This window comes from Zonotrichia leucophrys, chromosome 15 (genome assembly GCF_028769735.1).
Source record: "Zonotrichia leucophrys gambelii isolate GWCS_2022_RI chromosome 15, RI_Zleu_2.0, whole genome shotgun sequence".
Lineage (NCBI taxonomy): Eukaryota > Metazoa > Chordata > Aves > Passeriformes > Passerellidae > Zonotrichia > Zonotrichia leucophrys.
In genome coordinates this window covers 12128921-12141481 of record NC_088185.1, presented here as the reverse complement: position 1 = coordinate 12141481, position 12561 = coordinate 12128921, and the positions used below count along the sequence as shown (strand labels likewise).

The 12561-nt window shown below is 52.6% G+C and overlaps 1 protein-coding gene across 5 annotated transcripts in view; it reads left to right on the top strand.

Annotated features, from left to right (window-relative positions):
* Positions 1-12561, top strand: part of NOS1 (nitric oxide synthase 1) — an 86625-nt gene that overhangs the window by 35724 nt on the left and 38340 nt on the right. For all 5 annotated transcript variants that reach the window (XM_064726692.1, XM_064726693.1, XM_064726691.1 and 2 more), the window contains exon 3: positions 9426-9549. In XM_064726692.1, coding sequence (XP_064582762.1) covers positions 9426-9549 — 124 coding nt within the window. The remainder of the gene's footprint in view (positions 1-9425; positions 9550-12561) is intronic.

Below are 12561 nucleotides of genomic sequence, written 5' to 3'. Positions count from 1 at the left end.
TGAAGGATCTTGAAGCAGCAAAGCGGGGACTTCACCAAAATATCTCTTTTTTTTTTTTTTTTTTGTTTTCAATATCCTAATAATTTTTTTTAAAAAGTCTTTGTTATCTCTATACCTTGGGGATGAAAATCCACTTTTCAGTCAAATTCTCCTGCTTGATGAAAAGCTGCAGCCTGGCTTTTGTGGTGTGAGGGAGAAGATCCAGGCTGGAGCAGGGATGTGGGAAAGATTGACTGCAGGGAGAAGCTGTCAGGAGCTGCTGTGCAGGGCAAAGGGCATTTCTGTGGGATTGGGCTGGGCATGATTCATCTCCTCAGCTCGGCTCACACAGAGCCAGGGCATCCTCAAGGTCTCCTGCACTCCGAGTTTTCTTGGATGGCAGGAGGAGTGCAGAAAGGTCAGGGAGCAATGGGGAGTGGGTAGCTGGGGAGAGTGTTGGTCGGTGCCAAGGAAATGCCAAAAAATCCTCGGTGAGGAATGTCAGAGGGATGCAGCTCAGCCCTGACTCCTCCAGGCAGGAATAGTGCAGGAATTGAGCTGTACCCACATCCAGGAGGGAGAGAAACCTTGCTCAAGGTTGAGCTGGACACCTCCAGCCTGGTCTGGAGATGGTGGGGTTGGGATGGATCCTGTTCTGTCTCCTCTCTGCCGTTGATCCAGCTGGAGATGGTGGGATTGGGATGGATCCTCTTCTGTCTCCTCTCTGCCGTTGATCCAGCTGGAGATGGTGGGATTGGGATGGATCCTGTTCTGTCTCCCCTCTGCTGTTGATCCAGCTGGAGATGGTGGGATTGCAATGGATCCTGATCCCGTTCTGTCTCCTCTCTGCCTGGTGCTGACCACCCCAGCCTAGGGCACTTTGTTGGATCCAGTCTGGCTCAGGGAGCTGGGACAGCATTCCCAGGGCAGGAGGGGATGGCACAAGGCTGAGCTTGTCCACAGGGAGACAAAAACTTCTTGCTCAAGATGAGCTTTGGTAAAACCAATTCAAACTACACCTGATGGTTTGGGCTTCCAGCTGCTCTCTCCAGTGATACTTCCAAGGAAAACTGGAAGGGAGCCTACAAGAGAAATGTAGAGGGACTTCTTATGGGAGCATGGAGGGACAGGATAAAGGGATTGGGTTCAAAATGGGCAGGGCTGGATGGGATATTGGGAATTAGGAATTGTCCCCTGGCAGGGTGGGCAGGCCCTGGCACAGGGTGCCCAGAGCAGCTGGGGCTGCCCCTGGATCCCTGGCAGTGCCCAAGGCCAGGCTGGACATTGGGGCTGGGAGCACCCTGACTGGATGTTCTTTAAGGTCCCTTCCAATCCATCCTGTGGCTGATTGATTGATTGATCCATAATTTGCTGTGGGCACACAATCAGTTCCTCTCCATCCCCTGCCCCCACGATCTGCATTCCCCAGGGGAATTCTCCTTGCTGCCTTCTCCTCCCACCCCGTGCCCTCAGGGTCTGTCCATGGAGTGACCACAGCTGCTCCTCAGCTCAGGCCATCTGCCATCAGCAGAGGGAGCACAGATGTGGGGCTCAAGGTATGATGAGAGCTGGCATTTGTGCCATGAGGCTCACCGTGGGCTAGGAGGCAAAAATAGAGTTTGATTCACTCCCTGCCAGCGAGCCCAGGTCTGTTTTTCCCTCAGAGCTCTGGGGAGATTGTCAGGTCCCATCTTCCCTCCTTCTTCCCCCCCTCCCCACTGAGTTGCCAGGGTTGATTTTCCTTCCCAGGTCTCTTCCATGACATGAGCAGCATGATGGAAACATGGCAGTTTCAGTCCAAGCAGCAGCCCCGAGAGGGAGAAGTGTGCTCAGAGCAGGAACTCAGCTCACAAAAGGTTTCAAGGTTTCAGGCTCCAGCTTGCCTTGGAACAAACCCCATAATTTTGCAGTTCCCAAAGAGAACTGCAAATTCCCAAATTCTCTTCCTCCCACCTTCCTCAGGACCACCAAAATCTCTTTGTGTCGCTCAAAACATTTCGTTTGCATTTCTGACCTGTCTTCATTCTTCTGCACTTGGACGCAAAAGTTTTAAACCTCAGAAAGGAGAAGGTTCCCTGGAATTTCCACGTTTGTGCCATTCTGGAAATGGCTGCAGGGAGCTCTGGCAGGGAATAGCCTTCCCCTGCTCCCCTGGCCGAGGCTTCTTCCTCATCACTCCACTCCATCACTGATCCAGAGAGGCATTTTGTGTCTGGAAACCCCATATTCCACCCAAATACACCCCATATCCCCCCCTTCCCAGCAAATATATCCCATATTCCCCCATATTTTGGAGGAATTTGGGATATACTTGGAGGGAATATGGGATATATTTGGGTGGAATATGGGATATATTAGGGGAGAAAATAGAATATGGGATATATTAGGGGAGATATACCCCATATTCCCCCAAATATACCCCATATTCTCTCCTAATATACCCTATATTCCACTCAAATACATCCTGTATTCACCCCAAATATATCCCAAATTCCCTCCAAATGTGTCTCATATTCTCCCCATATATACCCCATATTCTGCCCAAATATGTCCCATATTCCTCCAAATATATCCCACATTCCCCCTAATATATCCCATATTTCCTCAATATATTCCATATTGCCCCCAAATATATCTCATATTTCACCCAAATATACCCCATATTTTCTCCAAATATATCCCATATTTCCCCCAAATATATCCCAAATTCCCCCAAATGTACCCCATATTCCCCCAAATATATCTCATATTCCACTCAAATATGTCCCAAATTCCCCTCAAATACACCCCATATTCTCCCCAAATATACCCCATATTCCACCCAAATATATCCCATATTTTCCCCAATATGTCCCATATTCCACCCAATATATCCCATATTTCCCCAAAATATACCCCATATTCCCCCCAGATATATCCCATATTCCTCCCAAATATTTTCCATATTCCCCCAAATATACCCCATATTCCTCCAAAATATATTCCATATTCCCCCCACATATATCCCATTTTCCACCCCAATATATCCCATATTCCCACCACATATACCCCATATTTCCCCCAAATATATCCCATGTTCTCCCCAAATATATCCCACAGTCCCTCAAATATGTCCCCATATTCCCACCCCAATATATCCCATATTCAACCCAAATACACGCCATATTCCCCCAAACCCATCAGCCCAGTTCCCAACCCACCCCTCACAGCTCAGCCTCTGTGCTGCTCCTTCATCCCCTGGGTTCCCCTGCCCTTGTCCCCGTGTGTGCCCCCAACAGCCAAACCCCTGGGCCAGGTGTGACCCCACAGGAGATCCAGGTGTGACCCCCCAGGAGACCCAGCTGTGATCCCACAGGACATCCAGGTGTGACCCCCCAGGAGACCCAGGTGTGATCCCAGAGGAGATCCAGGTGTGACTCCACAGAACATTCAGGTGTGACCTGCAGGAGATCCAGCTGTGACCCCACAGGAGATCCAGGTGTGATCCCAGAGGAGATCCAGGTGTGACCCCTCAGGAGACCCAGGTGTGACCCACAGGAGATCCAGGTGTGATCCCAGAGGAGATCCAGGTGTGATCCCACAGGAGACCCAGGTGTGACCCCACAGGAGATCCAGGTGTGACCCCTCAGGACGTTCAGGTGTGACCTACAGAAGATCCAGGAGTGGTTCCCATCACCCCTGAGCTGTTTTGCTCCCCTGGCCGGGCTGGGATCCTGCAGGAGCTCACTGTGGAGGGACAGGAGCGGTTGCAGCTCGGTGCTGGCTGAATGTTGAGCTGTGCTGGTGGGACTCTGGGACTGCCTGGATCTGTTCCCAGGTCTTTCCGTGTCAGCGCCTCCTCTAAGGCATTTGCCAGCCTCATATTTCACAGGCTCCCTGAGGCTGCAGCTTGCTCAGCTCATTAGTCCCTGATCCCAGTGCTGGGCACATTCCTGACGTTCTGAGGCTGCGGGATCTTCTCCAGATCATTCCACAGGTTCTTCCTGAGGCTTTTCCTCCTCCTTCCGTGCTGTCTCAGATCTCCTCTCCCATTTGTTCCTTGCTTGGATCACCCTGCACTGTCCCTGCTGCCTCTCCAGGGGGTGCATCCCTGATTTTGGAGTTATTCCTTCCTCCAAATCCCCACCTCCTTCCTGAGCTCTGCTCCATCCTCTGCACCCTGCTAATCCCTTCTCCTGCCCCATCCCTCTCCCTCTGCTCTTGTCCAGACCTCGCTGAACACTCCAGCCTGGAGCCAGCATCTTTTCCAGAGAAGGAAGCATTTTAATTTTAATTAAATTAATTAAATTAGGGAATTTTAATTTCTGCCCCTCTGGAACGTGGTTTTCCATGGGGCAAAGGAAAGGTGAGGCAAGAGCTGCTGGTCCCACCTGAAGGTGGAGCCCTGCAAGTGCAGCCACGCCCCAGGAACAATCAGGGAATGAGGTAAGAGGAAGGAATTTCTCTCCTGAGCGTCCCACACAGCCCCAGGCTCAGGTTTGCCAGGAGAAGGAGAAGCTGATCCCCGGTCACAGCACAGGGTGATGCTATCAGTGTCACCAGAGCTGTCACCGCAGCGTGGGCACTGCCACCCTCATCATCCATCCCAGGGCTGGCTCTGCTCCCTGCCTGGGAAGCAGAGAGATCCTTCTGCCAAGGAAATTCAAAGGAGCCGAGTGACAAACTGACAAACTTCCCTTTCCATCTTTTTTTATTTTTTTCCCCTTTAATTTCTTTTTTGGAAAAGCTTTGGAGAAATTTCTGAAAGGGCTGTCTCAGCAACTTCCCTTCTGCTTCATCACTCGGAGCACTGCAACATCATCAAATTAGTCAAAAGAAAACAGTGGTGCCTCTCATTTCTCCAAACAGCCAGATGCTCTTTCCAAGGGGAGGCAGCATCCCAGGCTCTGCCAGGCACCGGGGGGGAGGGCAGGATTCCTCTTTCCTTTTTAAAGCATCAGATTTGGCTTTCAGATCACAAAAAACCCTCAAAAAGGGTTTTGGGTCTCTCCGGGTCCAAGAGATCTGGCCAAGAGTGTGTGATGAGAGGGATCCTGGATCCTGGATCTGGCTTTTGGGAGTTAATCAAACCAATGGCTTCCATCTTCAGCATTGCTTCCAAAGATATCAAAATGGGGATTAAAAACATCTCATGGAATGGTTTGGGTTGGGAAAGACCTTAAAGCTCATCCAGTCCTAGGACTCCTTCCACTATCCCAGGCTGCTCCAAGCCCCAATGTCCAACCTGGCCTGGGATTTTCCAAAAAGAGGAGCCAGCTCCTCTGTCCCTGTGGCTCTCCCAGGGCAGATCCCTGGGGATGGCCAGCCTGGCTCCCTCGAGGGAGCTGTGCCCCCCCAGTGCCCACCAGGATGGCTTTGGGGGCTCTCCTTTTGACAAAACCCCAAATTCCCAAAAGCGAACATTGTCCAGGGGCTGAGCTGTGGCTGTCCCTGAGCCTGCTGGAGCTGTGAGTGACATCCTCAGGTCACCCCGTGCCTCTGGGGGCTGCAGGAGCCACGGCAAGAGAGGAAAACAACTCATCCCAAAAATCCTGTTCAGCCACGGCAAGAGAGGAAAACAACTCATCCCAAAAATCCTGTTCCCTTCCCAACTCGCAAACCAGGCCCTCACAAGCGAGGGCCAGGAAATATTTGTAAAATGAAGCAATTGATGGTTTTTATTTTTATTCCCCCATCTGTGCTCGGGCTGGGCTGAGGCTCTGGCTGCTCTCAATGGGCTTTTCTCTGCCTGCCTCACTCCAAAAGGACAGAGCCGGATCCTTGTGGGCAGCCCCATCCGGGGGAGGCTCAGGGCAGGCACAGCACCAGGGACAGCCCCAGGTCACTCTGGGGCTTTGTCACAGCCACCCTTGGCTGTGCTTTCCCAGCAGGGCCAGCCCCTCAGTGCTGTGCTCGTGCAGCCATAAATCCATGGGGAGGAGAAGAGCAGCAGGAATCTGCTCCTGCCACACCTGCAGGCACACAGGAGATGTGGAGCACCCAGGTTGTCGGGATCTTTAGCTGGTCACAGTGACCCCAAGAAAAGTTAGAAAGTCTCTTTTCCCAGCCCAGCACTTGAAGAAGGAGTCAGGGCTCTTCATTTCTCGCTCTCAAGGTTGTTCATTGTTTCTTATCTATAGAAAATTTTCTCCTGCCCTGCTGAGGTCTGCCCAGCAGGACAGTTCCATGCACTCTGCCTGCCCCCAGGGCAGCGTTATGTCTTTATACTAAAAACTACATGTACAATGTTTACAATCATCTCCAATACCTATCACCTGTGTTAGACATGAGCTTCTACTCTAAACCAATCTGTGAGTGCCAACATCACTGCAGTAGATGGAGGCCAAGAAGAAGAAGGAGAAAGGCTGGACACACCCAGTTCCCTCCATCTTGTCCCCTGAATCCCCATACCAAAAACCCCAAAATGTGCTTTTCCACCGCGTGATAACTTCACTACTATTCTACCTAAACTGTTGTGCCTTGCTGATCTTCATCTAAGGTTGGTAATTTGCTCCACGGATCATAATCAAACCCCCAGGTGTTTTGGGTTCTGTGCCAGGGTCCCTGAGCCCCCTGGCAGGGGTCCTGGCCATCCTGGACAGCCAGAGGATGCTGTAAATGCTTTTTAGCCAATCATCTAAAATTACCCCTCATAAGTCTTAATTCAATGCATCTCTCATAGTTCTATTTCTCTAAATTATCCAGTCTTATTTGTAAGGCCATCTTCTAAAACTTCTTTTTAGTTCCATTTTTCTCCCAGCAATGTCTGTCCCATTCCATGGCATTTCCAAGTCAGCATTTCTTATTTCCAGGTTTGCATACAGGTGCACACTGTGTGGGCCTTCTGTCAGGTTTGGAGAATTCTCCAATCCATCTCCCACACAGTCCCCTGGCAGGCTGGGATCAGGGCAGGAGGGCAGGGATGTGCAGCCGTGGGAATGAGAGGAGCTCTCCAGGAGATTGAACAGCTGGGCTGGCTCCGAGGGGACAGCCAGGCTGGCCGGGCTCTCATCCTGCTAATTCCCTGCTGCCTGCCTGCTGGGGATTACTGGGATGGAGGCAGCCTGGGCAGGAAACCCTGAGTTTACCCTCTGGATTGGGCACAGAGGGATGTGTGGCTGTCCCCGTCCCTGTCCCCAGGATCTCTGTGCATCCCTGTGGATTCTGGGATTTGTGGATCACCACCCCCTGCAGCAGAGATTGGGATCTTGTCACAGACATCTCTTCATGAAAAATCCTTTCCTTAGGGTTTTTCCTCCTGAGAAGCTGAGAGGCCTCAGGAACAAAATGTAAACAATGATTATCTGCTGCTGTGGAATGCAACAGGTGCATCTGTGATTGGTCTCAATTGGTTGTTTATAATTAATGGCCAATCACAGTCAGCTGGCTCAGACAGAGAGTCCAAGCCACAAGCCTTTGCTATCCTTCCTTCTTTTTCTATTCTTAGCTAGCCTTCTGATGAAATCCTTTCTTCTATTCTTTTAGTATAGTTTTAATATAATATATATCATAAAATAATAAATCAGCTTTCTGAAACATGGAGTCAGATCCTCGCCTCTTCCCTCATCCAAGAACCCCTGTGAACACGGTCACAGGATCTCTGTTGCCTTTGGCTGAGGTGCTTGGGTGGGGTTTTTTAAAAGCTGTGTTTTATCTGATTGAAACCCACTCACATCCTCCCAGGAGCCAGCTCACCAGGGAGCAGCTTCCATGGCCTGCAGGGGCACAGAAATCCCAGGGAAAACGGCCCTTGGGCACCTGTGCCTCCTCACTCCCACCAAGGTGGCCACTTTCCAACGTTTGGAAGGTGGCCAGAGCCCAGGGAAATATTTTGGCGGCTGAGCATGGCTCTGTAAAAGCAGAAAAATGACAGGAAAAGCACAGGGAGATGCTCTTTAAATGAAGTCTTTTCCTTAAGCTAAAGGAGTTCAAGGACTGTGAAACGGAATTTATTTGTATTTATTTGTCTTCCTGAAATTGAATCAGGAGCATGCTGCTGGTGTGATTTATGCCTTGGGTGCAAATGTCCTACTTTGGTCAGTGCCCAAACCCTGCCGCCGTTAATGAGAATTCTCATTATTGATTCAGCGGCACCTGGAAGGCTTTTAAGGACTGACAGCAGGAGCAGAACAATTCCAGAGGGCATTTCCTCAGTGCCTGAGCCCATCCTGACCCGTGCCCCTGCTCTGCCCAGCCCAGGAGCCCCTTCCCTGGTGGCCTTGGTGACACAGGTGCCACCCCCTGCCCGTGTGAATGTCTCCTCTCTAAACCCCGTTTGTTTTCTCCTTGAGGAGGACTCACCTGGCAGAGGCTTTGCACCAGCTCAGGTGGCATTTCAGAGCCTCTCCCACACCCCAAAAGGTGTGTGGTGCAGTGAGCTACACCTGAGTTACACCTGGGCTACACCTGAGTTACACCTGAGCTACACCTGAGTTACTCCTGAGCTACACCTGAGTTACTCCAATGTCACCGCCTGGGCTGGGGCAGCCAGCTCTGGGATGTCCCCAGTGCCCAGCCCTCCCCTCATTCCCAGCATCTCCCCCTAAATACATCCCATATTCCCATCAAATATGTCCCATATTGTCCCAAATTATATCCCATATTCCCACCAAATATGTCCCATTTGCAACCCAAATATGTCCCATATTCCATCCAAATATATATTGTATTCCCCCCACATATATCCCATATTCCTCTCAAATATACCCCATATTCCACACAAATATATCCCATATTCCCCCAAATATGTCCCATATTCTCCCAAATATATCCCATATTCCACCCAAATATATCCCATATTCTCCCAAATATATCCCATATTCCTCTCAAATATACCCCATATTCCCTCCAAATATATCCCATATTCCACCCAAACATGTCCTACATTCAACCTAAATATGTCCCATATTCGACTCAAATATATCCCATATTCCCCCCAAATATATCCCATATTCCCCCCAAATATATCCCATATTTCTCCCTAAATATACCCCATATTCCACTCAAATACATCCCACCTATTCCTCAGTTTGCCAGGCTGAAATCCCTTCCACTCCAGCCTCTGGAAAGGTCAGGAAGAGCAGGGAGAGCTCCTGGGAGCTCAGCTCCTGTTTGTTCTGGGCTGATTTTTCCTCTTCCCTGCTCACTGAGCTGCTCTGCAAGCTCCTTCTGCCACCAGCTCCTCCAGCCTCCCTTCCCCGTCTCCCAGGGCTGTTTTCCCAGGTTCCAGCGGGATTTTGGGGTGCTGTAGGGGCTCTGCTGCAGGGCCGGTGTGGGCACTGCTGTGGCTCTGAGGTGGAGCTCCCGTGGTTGCTTGGGTTGTCCTCACCTCGGTGATTCACCGCCCTGGCTGAGGCTCTGCCTTTCCTCCCTTCCCACGGAGCACTGGCCAAGTTTTGGCTCCTGTGGGAAGCAGCTGGAGCAGGACCCGTGGTGCCAGCACCCCAAAAAGGTTTTTAACCCTTCAGTTTCAGGGAAGGGGAGAACAATCCCCAGAAAGCTCGGATGGAGAACGATCGTGTGCCGGGGGACCTGTGGGGGAAGAGCAACGTCCCCGTGGTCCTGAACAACCCCTGCTCTGAAGGACAGCAGGTAAGAGGCCGAGGCTGGGGCTGCTTTGGGTGGGAAAACCAGAATCCCCAGGGTTTGTGGGAATGTGAGCCATCCTGGTGGGTTCTCGCAGCGCAGAGAACCTGCAGGGACAACGTGTGACCCCAAAAGCTGCAGGTGACGGATCCCTGAGCCCCTTGGGGCCAGGAGCTGGAGGGGCCGTGGGTCAGGCAGGGAATGGAGGTCACTGGAGAATGCTGCTCCTCATCTGACGTGGGATGGGAGCCCAGCCAGGAGCAGGACGCCGAGGCCTCCCTGGGGAGTGTGATCCCCTCTGGTGGCACCAGGCCAAGCTGCATCATTAAAGTCCTTTGGATTCATCTGATGGTAATTCAATAGAGCACTTCAGATAATGCCTTCCACGGTGCCTTTTCATCTCTCACACTCCATGGCCATAAATTCTCAGGCTTCCCTGCCAAGAGGAGATTAACTCCACGTTTGTAGCGGAGCCAGAGACGTCAGGCAGCCCCTGCCAGGCCACCAAGAGCACCTCGGGGAAAACACGACGTGCGTGAGCTCTGCCAGGGCTGCTTGGGCAAAAGGATCTCCCTGATGGGATTATCCAGGCAGAACCTGGGGGACCAGACTGGAGATCACCTCCCTGTCATGGCCAGGGACACCTCCCACTGTCCCAGGCTGCTCCCAGCCCCAATGTCCAGCCTGGCCTTGGACATTTCCAGGGATCCAGGGGATGGCACAGCTGCTCTGGGAATTCCATTCCAGTCCTTCCCCACCCTGCCAGGGGACAATTCCCAATTCCCAATATCCCATCCATCCCTGCCCTCTGGCACTGGGAGCCATTCCCTGTGTCCTGTCCCTCCATCCCTTGTCCCCAGTCCCTCTCCAGCTCTCCTGGAGCCCCTTCAGGCCCTGCCAGGGGCTCTGAGCTCTCCCTGGAGCCTTCTCCTCTCCAGGTGAGCACCCCCAGCTCTCCCAGCCTGGCTCCAGAGCAGAGGGATGGGTGGCCTGAAGACCACAGAGATTCCCACAGGATCATCCAGTGCCACCCCTGCCATGGCAGGGACACCTTCCACTGTCCCAGGTGCTCCCAGCCCCAATGTCCAACCTGGCCTTGGACATTCCAGGGATCCAGGGGCAGCCACAGCTCCAGAGCAGAGGGGCTGTGCATCTCCATGGCCTCCTCTGGGCTCTCCCCAGCAGCTCCAGGTCCCTCCTGAGCTGGCCCCAGGGCCGGATGCATTTCTCCTGCATGCAATGATGTTCCCATTCACTTTTGCAGCCTGGCAGTGCCTGAGACCCACGGGGGACACACCAGACCCTCTGAGCTGGTGCTGATGCCCACACAGGGCACTGGGATAGCCCTGGCCATGCTGCAGGGCTGTACCCAGCTGGCTGGGATCCATTTCCACCCTCCCTCACCTCAGCACCATGGCCAGGTGTCCCAGCAGCACAGCCACCCTTGGGCTGGGTGTCACCCCACGCTGGTGGCAGCCACTGGGGGATGGCCCTGGGCAGCCCCACGTCCCAGCTCATGGGATTCTGAGCCCAGGGACAGGTCAGGGCTGCTCCCTTTGCCCCAGCTGTGCAGAGTCTCCCTGCTCCTTTGCTAAGCCCCGTGCGTGTCCGTGTCTGTTACTATAAGCACTTTATAACCTTCTGTGTGCAGAGCTTAATTTCTCTCTGTGCTGGGGCTGCCAAAACCGCCAGTCTTAAGCTGCTATTAAACTCTTTATTATTTTTTTTTTCACTGGATGCACAGCTTTCTTTTTATCCTTCTTATCCCCGAATCCTTACGCCTGCTTTTCTGGAAGCAGTCTGGTTTTTCCCCCAGCCATTCCCCAGGGCTCTGTGCAGTCAAGGCAGCTGAACTTCTTTCAAGCAGCAATAAATACTATTAACACTGGGGAAAGTCAAGCCAAGTGGGAACTTTCCTTGGGTTTTTTTGAAGCAGGATTGGGTGGATTCACTTGGCCAGGTGGCGAATGCTCACTGAGGCTCATAATAAGGTGCTGAAAGCCCCGCTGGGCATCGATCCCCATCCCTCTGTTATTTTTTACAAAACCACAGCGCATTTTTCACTGGTTTCCCAGCAGCCTGATCCCACTGTCCCTAACCCTGAGGATGCTGAGGTTGTGCCAGGTCCTGTTCCAGACCGCAGGGACTGATTCGGGAGCAGCCCGAGGGCAACCAGGAGCTCTGTGCCCGTGTGGCTCTCAGGGGAAGCGACTCAGAGCAGCTTGTGGGGGTGATTTACAGCTGAGCAGAGGCGCAGGATGTGCTCTGAGCCGAGCGGGGCTGATGCAGTCTGGACGGAAATGTCAGCACGGAGATAAATCCACAGCCCGGCTGCTGCTGCTCTCACCCCGCTGGGACTCAGCCGAGCAGGGTGAGCACCTGCAGAGCCCAGGACAGAGCTGTTCGCTGTCACTGTGTCCCCAAGGAGCCCCCACGGCTCCTCCTGTGGGAGCATATTGGAATTAAATCCCAATATAGCCGGAAGGAACGTGCCTGGGCTGGTCTGGCTCTTGCTGCTTGACCAAGGTGGCAGCTGTGGTGTTTCACCTCAGAGACACTTTTGGCTGGCTGGATGCTGCTGCTGGGCACTTGGGGACAAGTGCAGGCTTGCAGGAGCTCAGGTTTACCTCTGGCAGAGAAGCTTTAAGGTGATGGTGAAGGAAAGGAGTCAGTTCTGCTGGAAGGTTTCGATCCAGAGTTTTATTCCTGGCACTCAGGCCTCTGAATGCAGCAGCAGCTCCAACAGAACTCCTGAGCCCATGGTTGCTGTTCCTTTTAACCCCTGGGAGAGGGGCAGGGAAGGGGTAGGGAGCCACCAACCAGGTACAGGACGGGAAAGTCTCAGGGGACAAAGGACACCCGGATGGCCCAATGTTGACCCAGGGCTGAGAGGCATCTTTTGAACTCTGCCAATCACACAATGCCCTTGCTGGAATGCCAAGATTGATGGACAGCAGTCAGCAGGGGCAAGGAAGGGGAAGGGAGAGTTTATTGGCACACCTGGGTAAAGAAGCGGGA